The sequence below is a fragment of the Lissotriton helveticus genome, chromosome 1_1 (assembly GCF_964261635.1).
Source record: "Lissotriton helveticus chromosome 1_1, aLisHel1.1, whole genome shotgun sequence".
Classification (NCBI taxonomy): domain Eukaryota; kingdom Metazoa; phylum Chordata; class Amphibia; order Caudata; family Salamandridae; genus Lissotriton; species Lissotriton helveticus.
In genome coordinates this window covers 2,052,114,794-2,052,132,818 of record NC_136057.1, presented here as the reverse complement: position 1 = coordinate 2,052,132,818, position 18,025 = coordinate 2,052,114,794, and the positions used below count along the sequence as shown (strand labels likewise).

Here is an 18,025-nt window from a genome sequence, read left to right as displayed (position 1 = left end):
TTTGTTTACCGCACAGCGGAAAAATCGCAGCCGCAGCGAAGGGGTTAATCCTCTGCAAAACACTCCCTGCCCCTTTATCTCACTATTGCTTGTTCCTACTTTCTCCCTTGGTGACTGTTTAGATTTCTTTCTCTTCCAACTTTTTTCACTTTTGTGTTTTTTTCTCTTTCTCTTTCTCTTGTTTTCAGGAAATGTTTGCTGAAAAATGTGCGGTCCACCACCCATGAATGCCAGCTCTTGGCACTACCCACCTGTGGCTGATTTTCATTCTTCTCTCCATTGTCTGTTTTTCAAACTGCCTACATTAGTGCCAGCTTCTCACCAGAGACCTCTTTTCGCACTGTTTGCAATGTCCACTAGTGCTAATTCCTTTTCCAGTGTACAAATACCCACACAGTCTAAATCCCTACAAAGGCGCCAACTTGCTTTCTACAGTGCCATCTAGTCCAAGAGCCTCAGCATGCCTGTTCTAGCTCCTTAAATTGACCATTAGTTCCAGCTCCTCTGAATGCCCTTCAGTGCCAGGTCCTAGCTCTGCTCAACAGTAGCAGCCCCCAATACCTACTATCATTGCTAGTTGTTTCTGGTCACAATAGGGATCATTGCTTGGAAATACTTTATTATTAGCCTTGGCCTTAAACACTTATGACCCCCGCCTTGACCTGCAACAAGCAGGTCCTCATTCTCTTTTCCAAAAAATAACGTTAAAACTTTCTTCCATGTTTCCCTAAAGGTTTCGTCATCCCCCTACCATATTCACCTAGTGCTAGGATGCCCTTGATTGTCAGCCTTGCACTTAAAAAAAAAATACATGTACATGTCTTTCGTTATACTGAATCTAACGAATTACCTTAGAAGGCAAGGGTTTTGTTATTGGTTACCACCTCTGATAAACCTTTATGGTCAAAGATTTGTGATGTGATAATCCTTGCTAACTCCTCTTATGGGGAGTTGTATGTTTTCCCAAAAGTAATTGTGAACATATTTTATTTTATGCCTTATGGAAAAAGCCCAATTCTGGTGACAACCCACTGATAAAGGTTATAGGCTTGATTGGGGAAAGTCACATCAGATATCGTCGTCTGATGTGATTATTATCACATATGATAAAGTCAGTAGGTATGGCTCATTTATTGTGAAAAGCATATTAAAACTAATTGGTAGGTTGGTATTACACTGTGCTAAAGCATATATGAAGGTAATTTAACACATGAAAGCTCAAAGACTACGGGCATTGACCATGATTTTTTCATGTCGATATTTTTTCTGATACATTCTTGGGGCAGAAGTGGCATTGTTACTCCCTGAAAAGAGAGATTGATAATGTTTTGCCAATTGTAATTGTGTGCATATTTCTTGTTTTTTTAGTTGTATTTAGCTGTGTGTGTGTGTGGCCAGGTGACAGTTTTGGCTTTCTGTCAAGCTGTTAATAAAACAAAAACAAAAAAAGACGTACTTAGATGTACATGGTTTGAGTAAGCCATCTTCAGCCCTCGGTCTGTTTGCGTGCCATTCACATTCTCATTATGCCAAGTCAGCATATAACATGAGCAAAGGGCCTTCAACTTCAGCCGTTGGCTTTATTGCCTCATTAGTGACGCTGTTTCACCTGGGCATATTTTTCTAAAAATGAATCTGCTTCAGTACCGGAGCTAGTCGGCCAGTCTTTTCTTAATTTTGTTTGATTTCATTTAGAGCACCCAGCAGCTACCCTGACAGAACAATCAGGCAACTCTCTTTCCTCTCATTACATCTGCAGTGTTAAAGTATCCCTTGTGGCCACTGCTTCTAAACGGCGGGGCCTTCTTGGAATGATGTTGTCCATAGTTTGTCATTATTTTACATTTCTTTGATGGGAGCCACGTTTGAAAACAGCTCAGTCCTTTTGGATTGGTACACCAATGATGCCCTTTGTGCAATACCAGTACAAGATGGTGCTCAGTGTGTTCTTACAACAATATTTCAAATCTTACGGAACAAAGAGCAGAGACATTTGCTTTCACAGATACTGATGCCACCAAAATATGTGTTCATACAAGAAGATGTAACACCTATAACATCCAATAAAAATAAAGAAAGTAACCTCAAACAATTACTGTATTTGATGAAAAAAGAAACCAACCAAAGGCTGCATGTCAGCACACTCATTAGGAACCATTGTGTACAACGGATCCCACGTGGCTTAAGGATACCACTAAAAACACTGCTGTGCAAGAACAACTCAAAATTTGTAGACAAATGGTACGCTATACTCAATAAGTGCTCTCTCGACTTAATTTTGTTAATCATCGAGGAACTATCGAATGTCCTGGAGGAACTAACCACCAAAATCAACCAAAATAAAAACAAATTAAACATGTTGGAGGAAGACGAACTCACTAAACTCTTGGATGACATTAACAGTCAACTGAATAATTATACATTGGAGATACAGGCTCGCAAAATCCACAAGTACAAACGAGACACTATCGACTACAAGTTAGGAGAAGTGTATACATGGGCGGAGGTGTATGCCCGCCGACGCCAGAATAAACCATATAATCCTAATTCAGAAACTGAGAAATCCTGATCTGAAGGAGAAACATGCCCTCGAGTACCATGCCTCACTGACACAACTGGGAGTTCAACAGATAACACCCAAGTATCCTCCACTTCTGCGGTGCATTTTTTAGATGAGGGAACAAACGATGTAAGTGACCCAGGAGGAGCCAAAGGTTCAGAAAAAGACGCATTGACCGAGAAGAATTCAGTGATTACAGGCAGGAAGGGCCGAGACATGAAATAATGGATCAAGATAACCTGTTATAAATATTTCATCACACCAATTGTCATCCTGTGAAATAGGCACTCTTCAAAAGGGACAATCATTTGTTCCTATGACCTTCACCAACACTTTAGCACTTGAAATCAGCTTTTTCAAATGTATGAGGAATTTAAGATTGAAGAATAACTTTGAAAACATAGTAACCTACGTACAGTCGGATGAAGACACTTTATTGAAAGGGTTAAGACCAAGGAGCACTTTTTTGGCTCCAGTACGTCACAAAAGTTTGGATCTTTTTCAAAACCTAGTGAAACAAGATTGATCTAACCTCAAATTTCAACACAAATCCATACATTGCAACATGTCTGTTAAAGAAAAGGCCATTCCACGCAACCTGGCCAACAATCTGAAAATTGTCTGTCAAAATGCTGATAAGGGCGGCGCCCTGGTGATAATGGATAGCTAATTGTACAAGGAACAAGTTGACAAACACGTGAATGATATCAACACCTATATGGCATTAGAATATAATCCTACAAATCAATTTGAGAGCGAACTTAAAAAGATCATATTGAGAGCAGTAGAAAATGGAGTTATTACTGAAAGAGTTCTAAAATACCTGACACAAACTAACCCAAAATCACCGTCAATGTAAATGTTACCGAAGGTACATAAGAATTTGCAACAACCACCCTTCAGACCCATAGTCTCTACCCGTGGCAGCATACATGAGCCAATTGGAAAAAAGTTTGATAGACACCTGCAACCTTTCGTAACAAACATCAGCACCTATATAAGGGACACCACAGATTTTATTGACAAAATCAGCGACTTGACCTTTTCCCTTGAAGAAGAAATATGGATGTGCACAGCAGACGTAAAATCGCTTTATAAGTCTATACCCCACGACTTGGGCATCGAAGCCATTGAGCATGTACTATTAAGATCAGACATAGACAAATAACTACAGGTCTTCATTGAACTTTTACATTTCACATTGTACCAAAGCTATTTTAAATAGGACAACAAATGGTTTTTACAACTCTCCGGTACATCAAGGGGGGATTGTGCAGCCCCAATATATGCCAACATCTTCATGCATCATTTTGAAGAGAGCCACATACTCAACAAAGAACCATGGATTACACATAGGAGAATTTTCCTCCGATATATTGATGACCTATTTATCATATGGTCAGGAGCCAGAAACGAATTACTACTATCACTAGAACAGCTTAACAACATCGATGAGCGCATTCAGTTTACTTTTGAAATTCAACAAAAAGTTATACACTTCTTGGATGTTCAAATACAACGTGAGCAGGATTACCTTCAGACCACCATTTTTTGCAAGGATACAGATAGAAACAGCATTTTGCATTTCAATAGCTTTCACAGACCCAACCTCAAATGTAACTTACCGGACTCGCAACTACTGCGGATTTAGAGAATTGTCTCAGATACAACAGAAAGCACCGTACAATCTCAAGCCACGATGGAGAGATTAAAAAAATGGGTACCCCACTCAAATACTGCAACAAGCTCTGGAAAGATGTGATAGCAAAAATCGTGAAGATCTTTTGAAAATTCAAATCAAACAATCACAGAAACGCATGGTAATCATTTCCAAATACTCCACTATGAGTCAGCAATATAAGATCATATTACAACGCTGGCCCATACTGACAGCTGAACCATATTTTATTGGCATTTATGTGCAGCCACCGATATTTGCATACACTCGAGCCCCAATTTAAAAGAACTATTAACAAAACCAAATGTGAAACAAAAACACATCACTTTCAAAGGCCTGCAACCATGTCAGAATTGCAGCAATTGCAATAATGTGATCCGTGGATCAAGCATGAGTCATCCCATGAAGGGTATCAATATCAAACTTCGAGTGAATGCTACTTGTAACACCATGAACGTTATATACATGATCAAGTGCCCATGCGGCCTGTGTTATGTTGGAAAAACCACAAGGTAAATTAGAATCCAGATATTGAAACACAAAAGTACTATTCAAATAAAAAATTCCAAATCAGCATTATCAGCTCACTTTGTGGATAAGGGACACAACATCGCACTCAAGTTTTTAGTGCTTGAAACCGTGGAAATGAAAGAAGGCACTGATAATAATAACAGACTCTACAGAGAGTGAACTTTTGGATATGTTTTCATAACACAATGCATCCTAATGGACTAAATGACAGGATGGAATTTTTAAGTTACTTATAACTGCATACAGTAATTGACCTATGCTTTCTTGAGTATTGTCCATATTATCATTAGTCGAGCTTCATGTAGGAAAGACTGATATTGCAGATGTGTACACATACATAGAACATGATTTTTTGAATGTATTTTGAGATACCTTACATACCCACTACAATCGGCATGAGGCAGTGTTGTGGTATAGTCACTTACACATCACAGTGGTTGCTCCTCTAAGCACTCTTCATACACCTATCCACATGTACATGAAGCGCTCAATTATTTGCTTATGTTTTGTCATCTGTTCGTTTTCATGTGTTTTCGATTTTGCGTGTTGTCATTGAGTTTCTGTTCTTTTTTTAAACTTTATTACACTCGTTTTAGAATACGTGGTCTTTTCACCATTACAAGATGGTCGCTATTGTATATGCAGTCACATGACTACATAAAGATGTCTCCAATCGTTTTTTAAGATCTCCTCGTGAACACCGTACGCGTTCACCTCTTCCTAACCGCGCTATGACCGGCATCGTTAAAAAATTATGCTCGCCTTTTTGAGTAAGTACATTTTTATCGGTACAAAACACCATTCTTTTATCTGGATAGATTTGTAACAGTTTATTCTCTTACAGACCTTACGTATTGGTAACAGCCTGCAATTTGCTTGCTGTTTGTGATTTTTAACCGGCTACTATTTTTGGAGACGCGTCTTTACGCTTCACCACGTGAGTGTATTTAGTTGCACTACGGGTTTCACTGTCTTGCACTTTATTAACGTGAGCACTTGTTTATACCGTTGTTTAAATTCTCAGGTATGTTGCCATGACTTCATGGTCGTAAGTAGCTTTGTGTTTACATTAAGCATGACTTCGTAGACACGTGTATTCACCGGGTTTTTGCACTCCCCACTCTTTATGTGAATTGCGTTTTTGTACAGCACAGTTTTATACAATTGTTCTACATTGGGTTATCCTTCTTTAATATCACCGTTCATCAACCATTAGCTCATAGAATACAGTTTTGGAGAATGTGGGCACAATGTCAATCACTAAATCACTCCTGTGATTCCATATAGTTTACCCACGGCACTAAACTCTTTAGAGACAACCACTGACCACTGTGAAACACCCTCAGCAATAACATACGCATGTGCACATTTATAAGATTGTAATAACACCAGAATGTATTGAAGTTAAACACATCATGAATATGTTTAATCATGTGTTGAGTACTAGCGCATAATATTGGTTTCATTTACAGAAGGGTCCCCTGAAGAAGGGCACTTAGTTGCCCGAAATGCATCGGGAATATTTTATGTTGATTGACAAATTTAAACATCTGAGATTATTCATCAGATTTGAGAAAAGGAAAAAGCAAGCGAACACACACAATTAAAGCTTTTCAACCTAATCCTGTTTGGATTGATGCAATCATTGTACTTAAACATTGTATGCCTCCATAGGCCATACGGCTGTGCACTGAGGGACATGCCCTAATTAGGAGATGCATTTTGCTTTTCTTCACTGAGAGGCCATCTTGGATTATATCATGCATATCCTATAGTTTTGCTGTTCCCATAAGGGTCCCAAACTTGGTGTCCATGTTGGAACTTTAAAACAATAATACACTATGCATAATATGATCCCAAAAGTCTGCTCTCTCACTTTTTTTATTTAGATTTTTGTTTTATTATTTCTTTATTGGCTCTTAAGGAATTTACATCTGTTAATGTACGTATATTGTACATCTGTTTGCAAATATTACCATTACTAGGACAGTCTGCATACAATGTTAAACAACATTACAGTAGGCATATATCCATTCCGCTATGCAACCTTTTGTTTTACATCTAAGGATAACTATAAGTACCCACTACCCAGATCCGGCCCGCTCCCAACCTCAAATAGCCAACAACTTTTCAGCATCACCTTTACTCTTACAGTGCACAAAGTCCATTCAGGTCTTGGCACTCACCATATTGCTACCGCAGTGTCTAGTGTATTATAATGCATCATCGTCCGTCTTGTGGGGCAATGCATATAGGGGATGCTATCGCCGGAGTTTGTAAGTCTTTTATATCCACCAGCATGGTCGCCCACGCCCTCAAATGGTCCTATAATTTCTCATCCTGTCACACTCAATTCATTCTTACTGCTTCCTCCGCTTCCCATTCAACCAAATCTTTCAATCACCGCTCAAGTGCAGTGCCCAGCCAGGATATAGCGATTTGCCATTTGGCTAATGCCAACCCGAGCATTACAAACGTCCTGCTTATTTTCTTTTGCTTTGGAGTGGCACGAGACCCAGCTGCACCTCCCATATACCTTTGGGCACGGACCATCCCGTCGCCTCCTGTATTTTCCTCAAAACTGAGGTCCAGTACTGAGACAGCATCGGGCATGACCAAACCAGGCTGCGCACTGTTATGTTGACATTTTTACTTGTTTTTTGATGCAAGCAAATGCAAACCCCACATTTAGGTGGCAACATTTTCTTTTGTTTTCTAATTGTATTATTTTTATTGACCTTACCTGTGCTTGCTGATTTTTTTTATGTCTTTTATTTGGATGGGTGAGTGGGTACATGACAGAATGAGTTAAATGGTGGTTCATTGGGTGCATATGTGAAAAGGACGAGTGACTGCTTCAATGCATACTGAGATGCTGAGAGCTGATACTCACCAGTGATAGAAGAGGCACCTTAAGTATTAAGCAAGATATATTGGCACTGCCAGTGCATGTTTCCTTCCCTCTGGCTTCTTTCTTCACCTTCTCCCTTTCTCAAGAGCACCTTCCAATCATGATGCCTCCTGCCATCATTAAGTGCATAATACTTAGAGTAGTAAGGGCCTGATTTAGAGGTTAGTTAACAGGATGCTCTTTCGCAAATGCTGGAATGGCATTGTGAGCAAAAAATGATGGATTTAGGCCAGATATCTGTATTGTGGTGATTGTATAACCTTGTTCTGCATTCTGTCTATCAATTGCTCTTTTTGCATTTGTCACCCCGAGTGGGACGGGTATGCCCAGACGTGGGTCCCGGGCTCTCCATGCCACTGGAGTCGGGCTATCTAGGCTGATGAGGGTTGAAACCCCAAAACTGGTCCTAGGATGCTTGTTTCCAGTTCAGGGAGGACCTGTTCAGGCAGTTTGGGCTGGACTGCTCCCTTGAGGCTTAGGGTCAAGACTGATTTGCATATGGCTGGGTTAAAACTGGAAAGGCATGGTGGCCATAAAAACTATAGATTTAGGCCCAGATCTATGTACTGGATGAATGTATCACATTGTTCTGCATTCTGTCCATCAATTGTTCTTTTTGCTTTCGCAAATGCCGCAGAGAACCTACTCATCAAACCCTTGTTCCACCTGCCTCATTTAGGGATGAGTAGACTTTTAGTATTCTGTCAATGGAGCCAACACTGTTTCTGTCAACAGAAACTTCCTCTGGCAGCCCACCAGAGTGGGGCTATCGAAGGAAGGGCATTACACCCTTCTCTCTATTTAGGGTGGATAATGTACTGACTTTTTGTTTCCTGTCTGTCACTGACTTGAAAAACCTGGTAGTAAGTAACAGGAAAAAATTACTCCCCTCCCACACCCTCAGACAAAACAAAAAGTTGCGAGGGCTATTGTTTTTTTGTTTTTTTAGAAATAAACTCCTGCTTTGGAAGTCTGTTTTTGAAGCACATAAAAGTCCTAATATTTGAGAAGTGGCCATACACTAAATGTTTGCTACATTAAAAGGAACCACCACCATGGAGGTTCATTGCAATTTACAGAAATGTCTGGGAGGCCGATGGACATCTTAATATTTAGCCCTCAAGATGGAGGATTTATTGTCCTCCGCTATTTGACGGGCACTACTCCATCCACCACACTGTAAATCAGGCCCTAAGTTTGGTACTGGTAGTTAGTTATTAGTCCACCTTCCTAACTATGGTGAGTAAACTATACTTGAAAACTCTGAGCAGAACAATGTGGTCTGGCATGATTATCGTCATTCTCATTGTAATGGTTGATTGGTGCTTCACTTTCATTTGAAAGTAACTTTTTTAATGTGTTTTGATAACCTTTTATACACTGTCCTCTCTTCTGCTTCTTTATAGTACAGAACATACGCTATTAAGGATGCAAAATCTGGCAAGTCACTGTCCCTTATTTTATGTGATTCCATGGGGCTGGAAGAGAAAAGTGGAACAGGACTGGACGTTGAGGACATACCAAAAATTCTTGATGGTCATGTTCCTGATAGGTATCAGGTAGATGTTTCACAATTTAGCTTTTCTTGTGCATGTTACAATGTGTGTGTGTATTTCATTTATTGTTTAAAGCCAAGAATACCATTTCAAACGAATTTGTTAGTCTACACAGTGGTTGGTACCATACACAGGAAATGTAGTAGGACCAAGATGTAACATTTTAGAACTGCATGATGCCACAGAGGGGCCTATTGTGAAGCCCGTTTTAAATCTGGTATGTCTCCTAACAGCAGAAACTAATGAAATTAAATATATATCGATCTACCATATGAATATATATATATATATATATATTGCGCTCCAATTCTTGCAAAATACCGAAGAATTACCCACACTCACAGGGTTGCCGTTTTTTAAGGTTGCTTTATTTACAGACAGACGCCCTCGCATTTCGGCACTCAGCCTTTCTCGATGTCGGTGGCCACCAGACACCGGCATGATTTTAAACAAAATCCCCACAATCAAGGAAGGACTATACGCTTGTGGACATTAGACTAGCGCCATCTTGGAGTGATGTATTATTTACAAGGTAGGATCTTGTTCAATACATATCGTAATTTTAACGAACATGCAAAACACTCCTAATGCAAGTAATTACGAATCGTGAAATGTACATATATTGCATCTATTTCAACATACGTTTTTTGTATTTAATCGAATTACATTGCAAACTAACAAACAGTTCAGCCGTGAATCGGCCATTATCCTCCCTTAGATGTTAATCGGGTCTGTTTTTTGTGTAAAGAGAATCAACCATATTTTTCAACATTATGTAACCATTTTTTTCAATTTGATATATATCATAATTCAACGTTCAAATTCTTATTTCTCTCAGCGGGTCCACCAAATAATTTTTCAAGATTTACAATCCGTTCTAAAATTATAACTAATATTTGCCAAAACCCAAATGTCCCAAGATCAAAAAAGTCAAATCAGAAATTCTAGTTCATTCAACAATCCTGCATCCTCTATATATCTATTTACATATGTACATACAAATGCATATATACACATATTCAGGTATACCATCTAAATTAAAGATGTTATCAAATCATCTCTGCAATTCATTTAGGGATTACCTCATGTACCAATGTGAACCATCAGTTCTTCGCCATAATTCATACCCCACGGTGTCTTTGTGTGCAGGTCGATAATATATCTGGATTCAAGCCTACGAAGTTTTTTCAATCTATCCCCACCTCTGATACTGTCAGGGACTGAGTCTAACCCATAGCATAACAGATTATTTCGATCGCTTTGATGTTTTTCCGCAAAATGTCTTGCGACCGGATAAGCTTGGTCCACTTTGTCCATCGCCCTCATGTGTTCCAAAATTCTAATTTTGAAGGGATGTGCCGTGCTGCCTATATATTGCAGCCCACAAGGGCAGACAAGACAGTACACCACATATGGTGTGCTGCAAGTGATAAACTTATTGATTTTTTTGACAATACCAGTGTCTCGAATGGTATATGTAAGCGCTCTTTTGCTGTTACAGCACGCTTTACATTTGTGACGGGGGAAGAAACCTTTCATACTTCTCAAGGTATTAGACTTGGGTGGTATTTTCTCCAAGTGGCTCCGTACCAATTGGTCACGAATGGACCTGGCCTTTTTAAATATGACCAATGGATAATTGGGAATGTCCTCACCTATGACATTGTCTGCTTTTAAAATATGCCAGTTTCTTTTCAGCATTTGTTTCAGGTGGTTAGCTTCAGATGAATACGGGGTTATTAATCGAAATTTACCTCCTTCCTTTCTTTTACCCCTGCTATTCTCCAACAGACTTTCCCTGGTCAAGGCTTTCACTTTGCAAAGTGTTTTGTTGAGGGTAACCGGATTGTAGCCTCTTACAGCAAATCTGGCTATACTTTCAGTGGCAGCTGTGTCAGTCACAATCGCGTGTACAGTTTCTCCTGAGTCTAAGCAGTTCCCCATAAGGGATACTTTGCACTAGTTTGGGGGGTGACTGCTTGTTGCATATAATATCGAATTACCTGCAGTCGCTTTTCGATATAATGAAGTTTCAATTCTGCCCCCAACAATCTGCACCCTTAGGTCCAAGTAATCCACTGTAGTTGGACTAATTGTTCCAGTGAAATGCAGATTGTGATCGTTCTCATTCAGGTATGCGATGTAGTGACGTGCAGTTTCTTCTGTACCCTGCCAGATGATAAATAAATAATCGATTTATCGATGCCATTTTATCACAGAGCCACTGGATATGTCATCACTATAGGTCCTGGACACCTGCTCCTCCCACCAGCCAACGAATAAATTTGCATAGCTGGGAGCGAAGCAGGTGCCCATCGCAGTGCCAGACACTTGTTGATAGTAATCTTCTTCAAAAAGAAAAATGTTATTATACAAACAGAATTGCAGAAACTCGATAAGCATACAGTTATGTTGCGCATATCTCAATTGTCTTTTTTTCAAATATGCAGTTACTGCTTCTATTCCTTTAGAATGTTCAATACAAGTGTATAGACTTGTTATATCAAGGACGACTAATAGATAGTCAGATTGCCATGGTACATTCTGGATTTTGTTTAAAAAATCTTTGGTGTCCTTTACATGAGAAGATAGCTTAATTACCAAGCTTGCCAAAAAGAAGTCAAGAAACCTCGAAACATGTTCTGTCAATCCTTGAACTGAAGAAACAATAGGTTTTCCAGGGGGGTGCAGATTGTCTTTATGCAATTTTGGAATGTGGTAAAATGTCGGGCAAATCGGGCTAGAGCTACGCAGATAGTGGTATTCTTCACTTCCAAGCATTTTTCTATTATACCACTTATTAATAAGTTCGTCATATGCCTGGATACTTTGTTGATATATTTTGAAAGTGGTTTTCTGATAACACCCCACATCCGATAACTGTCTCATAGCCTCGCAATGATATTGTTCCCTTGATTGCACCACCACATTGCCCCCCTTGTCCGAAGGCTTGATGATAATGGAGTTGTCATTAGCCAAGTCATTTAGTGCTTTCTTTTCTTCCTGCGATAAATTAGATCCACTGTTTTAAGTTTGTTGCTTTTTCCGAAATTGTAAAAGATCTTTAATCATAGCTTCCGAAAAAGTGTCCAGGGCATCAAACGGCATTTGTGGGTTGAAAGTCGAACTCTGTTTATATGGACTTTCCTCTCTGTCCTGTTCAATCCCCACATTAATTGCACGCTGCACTATTTCTTGGCTTGCTACATCATCCAACATCACCTCATTTCTTAGATCCTCAAGTACTTCTATTCCTGAGAGATCATTAACCGCAAGACTATCAGTTGCTGTCAGTCTTGCTGTACGTTGAGGACATACCAAAAATTCTTGATGGTCATGTTCCTGATAGGTATCAGGTAGATGTTTCACAATTTAGCTTTTCTTGTGCATGTTACAATGTGTGTGTATTTCATTTATTGTTTAAAGCCAAGAATACCATTTCAAACGAATTTGTTAGTCTACACAGTGGTTGGTACCATACACAGGAACTGTAGTAGGACCAAGATGTGACATTTTAGAACTGCATGATGCCACTGAGGGGCCTATTGTGAAGCCCGTTTAAATCTGATAGGTCTCCTAACAGCAGAAAGTAATTAAATTAAATATATATCGATCTATCATATGAATATATTTATATATATATATATATATATTCACTGAAAAAACCATAGGTTATAGACCATATATAGTTAGGAATTAGCATTTACAAAACCTTATTTTACTCACACAAAACCATTGAAATTCCATATATAGTTAGTTGCACTAACTATATATCGCGCACCCGCAATCCACTGCTGATGTCACATATTACATCATTCATGACATGGTCAGTGACATCCCTTATGACATCACTGATGACATCTCAAATGACATCACTGATGACATCTCAAATGACATCACTGATGACATCACTGATGACAACATCCAGTGACTGTATTTTTCTGTAAAGTTAAAATATGTCTTACATATTTAAGAATGAGTGGATGTATAAGTGTCTGGATGAAGGATTTAGTAGGTGCATGACTGACTGTATGAATGAGTGATTAAATGTGTCTCACTGAGTGCATGGGTTAGTGACTAAACTGTGTTAATTTGTGCATCATTATGTCTGTTGTTCTGAAAACTGCTGCATGTGTTCTTCAGTAGCTATATGAGTAACTATTTGGGTTATTGATTGGTTGCCCAAGTATTTGTATGGGAGACTGATTGTGTGTGTGGGTGACTGGGAGGTGTATGACTCTGTGCATAGATGTGTGAGCAGTTGATTCACTAGATGTATGGGTTCAAAAGTGCATGTGGAAACAGCTGTATGGGCGGTTGACTGTGTGCATCAGTGTATTGGTGAGTGAATAGATATCTCAGTGCTACATGTCAAAGTAAGTACATATGTAAAACACAGTACATGTGAGAGTTGACATATATAAGTAACTGTGCATAAGAGCCAGTGAATGTGTGAGTGGCTGTATGCATCATTGTGAACTTGTATCCAGGATTGTATAAGAGAGTAAATATGTTTTAGTATATGTTTGAATAAGTAAGGTGTGTATAACTGTATAGTTGAGAAAATGGAGGTGTGATTGATTGTTTGCATGACTGACTAGGTGTGTGTGTAACTTCATGGATGAGTAACAATCTGTGAGTCTGTGTTTACACTGAGTGTATCTAAGGTTATATTAGAGTCTGAAGAGGTTCATCGTATTATCACATGAATGATGTCATCAGTGATGTGATCAGTAATGTCAAATGAGATGTCACCAGTGATGTCATCAGTGATGTCATTTGAGATGTCATCAGTGATGTGATCAGTAATGTCAAATGAGATGTCATCAGTGATGTCATCAGTGATGTCATTTGAGATGTCATCAGTGATGTCATCAGTGATGTCATTTGAGATGTCATCAGTGATGTCATAAGTGATGTCACTAACCATGTCATGAATGATGTAATATGTGACATCATCAGCAGTGGATTGCGGGTGCGCGATATATAGTTAGTGCAACTAACTATATATGGAATTTCAATGGTTTTGTGTGAGTAAAATAAGGTTTTGTAAATGCTAATTCCTAACTATATATGGTCTATAACCTATGGTTTTTTCAGTGAATTTTCAAGGTTTTGTAAATTCTAATTCCTAACTATATATGGTCTATAACCTATGGTTTTTTCAGTGAATTTCATTGGTTTTTTAAAAGCTAATATCTGTAGCTGTAAAATGTATTCTTCTTTAAATCCAAAAATATATTTTATATGTTTATTAAGAATTTTTTTTTAAATATTTTTTTTTCTTCGCTCCCGCTTCGCGAATCGGGAAGCTTCCCGTTAGCTGACCTTGATGCCGCGAAATAGTCCGCGAACCGGTAAACGTTCCTTTAGCGCAACTGCCGCGTTAGAAAACATCGTGACGCCTCGCGTCCGCATGACGTTTCGCGTTGTCGCGTGATACGTCATATGACGTGCTACGTTAGCGTACCCGAAAGCGAACTGGTACGCGAACCGAGGCGCGACGCGCAGGTTCACGGAAGCAAACCGGGAGGCGGCGCAAAGCCCGTAACGTAAACACAGCAGGTCATGTGACTTGGTAATAACACTTTTCATTGGTTCATTTCACTTTTGGTTTCCTAATGATGTAAGACTAGGTCATGTAATCTAAAATTAACACTTTTCATTGGTTGAGAACTATTGTTTTTCCCAAATGATGAAAACCCCTCCTTCTTTCCTCACTCTGACTTTCATCTTTGTGAGAGAAAGACCCTTTGTTACCAGTGAGCAATGGCTTCTTTAGTAGCTTCAGCTGGTGCTTCCCCACCACCTCCACCACATCCAAGGAAGAGAGGACCACCTGCTGAAGTTATAATTCAGCAAAAGAGGAAGAAGAGGAAGAGGAGGAAGAGCAGGAAGGGAGGCAGTTTTTGCCTGAGGAGCCCAGGAGGTCTCACCGGAAAGAAAACTTCATTTGGCAATTTTTTAAAATTCCCAAAGGCCAGAAAAAAGTAAATGCAAGATACGTAACTTGCCTTATATGTCAAGATAGACTGTCCAGAGGGACCGAGAAGAAATACAGTTACGGAAACTACACAATGCATCGCCATATGACTAGGTGGCATCCTAACAACTACAGTGCTGCACAGTTTCGTAACGAACTAGATAATCCCCCTATTATGGCCAGAAGATCTGTTGTACCGGAAGTGACGGGACCAGAGGGCAGGGAGATGGTGCCAAATATACAAATGAGATTTGGGGAAGTAAAACAAATCTGCGTACATTGCAATGGATTCATTTGCTACAGAGAAAGTAGCATCACTCTGATCAACAGAGCTATTGACAATCATCTTCCAGTTTGTCCGAAACGCCCCAAACAATAAATTCTTTTTTTTTGTTGCTCCTGTTGAGCCCTTTACAATGAATCGTTTTCGTTCCCCCCCCCCAAAAAAACCAAAAAATATATAAAACCGTTCAGAAAAATTCAAAAAAAGTAAAAAAATGTTCAGAAAAATAATATAAAAAATATAAAACAACAAAAACAATAAAAAAAAAGTTATTTTCAGAACTACCTCCCCGTTATTAAAAAATTGGTAGAATATTTGGAACTCTGCTAACCTCTATTTCACTTGGTTCGCTTCCCAGTTCGCTCGCCGGTACGCGAACCGGGAGCGAACCAAAAAAATGTTTTTTAAAAAAAGAACAGTAAGTATAAGGGAAGGAAACAGACAGTTATGTTAAAAGAAAGACAGCTATAGGGGAGTAAACTAGAGATACTATTACCCGTAATCCACTGCTGATGATGTCACATATTACATCATTCATGACATGGTCAGTGACATCATCAGCAGAGGATTGCGGGTAACAGTATCCCTAGTTTACTCCCTATAGCTGTCTTTCTTTTAACATAACTGTCTGTTTCCTTCCCTTATACTTACTGTTGTTTTTAAAAAAAATTTTTTTAGATCAGTCAGAAACAGTGAAAGTAATAGACAGAGTGAGTGACCAAGAGTGAAGAAGTATGAGAAGAGAGGGACTAAGAAAAATAGTGAAGGAGTAGAGTAATTAAGTAATAGAGAAAGGAATGAGGGAAGTAGCAAAGGCAGGAAAGTGATTCTTAAAGAAATGAAGCAGTGGAAGTAATAGAAGTTAAATGTGATAGAAATATAACAAAAAGAGTACAAAACATTTACCTTATAATTGTCGTTAAGTTAGTCATTTGTTCTTTTTATACTAAAAAATCTGTGAAAGAGAGAACAAACATTTGAAAAATATTAAAACATGTTTTTAATAAATTAGAAAAAACAAGGGAAAAGATTGAAGGACAAATAGTTTTTCAAGAACTTTGACACTTACAGAAGCCTCTGCTTCTCCATGCCCCTACACAGTCCTAAAAATATACATTTTAAACTAATAGTATCTTGATGCAGATGAAGTGAGTCCTATCTTGCAACATTGTGCATCTTTTGCATGACTGCTGCATCGGTTTCGTGTGGCATTGTTTTTTTACAGCATGACACATCTGCCTAGATTCATCATTTTATAATTTTGTCCCCTCATAGCAAATCTTTTCAACCGCGACTGCGTCACAAAAGTGACGCACAGTGGCGCAAAAGAGGCATACACCTATCATAAATCTGTCCCTAACATGTTAAATAATTGATTCAGGATGACAATAAGGTGTGGCCTATCCAGAGGTTTGTTTAAGGTTAGGCCTACTCAGGGTTGCAGATCAAATTTACACTTATTGAAGAATACAGAGGAGATAATACATGTGAACACCTACTAATGAAGTAAGTCATGTCCACTTCACTCTTGAACAAAGGCTAGACCTCTTCTGTGTCCGTGGACAGACCTAAACTTCATCTGCACAATGTCATTCGTAAACTTCGGAAACACAGGTGATGTAATTGAAAAATGTGGAGTTTATTTTCCTCATTTCACAATCACATCACCTGTGTTGCCTTTGCTTAGGTATCTCATAGTGCAGATGGAGTCTAGCATATCAAACAGTACACAGAAGTTGAGCAGTGTATACAACAATTTTGACACTTAGAAAAGCTTCAGCTTCTGCATGTCCCCTACACAGTGCTAATTATATACATTTCAAAGTGATGGTATCTTGCTGGAGATGAACTGAAACCTATCTTGCAACATGGTGCATGTTTTACACAAAAGTGACCCACAGCGGAGCAAATGAGGCGCACGGTCATCCTAAATCTCAGCCTAACATTTTAAATCATTGTTTCAAGATGCCGATAAGGTGTAACCTATTCACAGATTTGTTTCAGGTAAGTCCTACTCAGAGGTGCAGATGAAATTTAGGTTTGTTGAAGAATACAGAGAAGAAAATACATGTGCAGGCCTACCAACCAAGTGTGTCATGTCGACTGCACTCTTGGACAAATGTTAGACCTCCTCTGTCTCCAGGAACAGGCCTAAACCTCATCTACACAATGTGATGTGTAATGTTAAGAAACACAGGTAATATAATTGAAAAACGTGCAATTTTGTTTCCTCATTCCACAATCATATCACCTGTGTTTCCTTTGCTTAGGTATCTCATTGTGGAAATGTAGTCTATCATATGAAAGACTACGTAGAATATGAGCACTGTATGCAACAACTTTGACACTTACAGAAGCCTCACCTTCTCCATGCCTCCTACACAGTTCTACATGTACATCATAAATGCAAACAGAACAGAATTAATTATACATGTTAGATGGTTTATTTTTGCTGTTCTCAGAATGTATCAAATTTCACTAAAAACAGTGACTTGAAGGTATTCATCATATAACAGCGGGGAA

General features: G+C 38.9%; 1 protein-coding gene across 1 annotated transcript in view; it reads left to right on the top strand.

Moving 5' to 3' along the window:
* LOC144755741 (interferon-induced protein 44-like) overlaps positions 1 to 18,025 on the top strand; it is a 420,930-nt gene that overhangs the window by 132,620 nt on the left and 270,285 nt on the right. Inside the window, exon 4 of the mRNA XM_078644951.1 lies at positions 9,092 to 9,239. Coding sequence (XP_078501077.1) covers positions 9,092 to 9,239 — 148 coding nt within the window. The remainder of the gene's footprint in view (positions 1 to 9,091; positions 9,240 to 18,025) is intronic.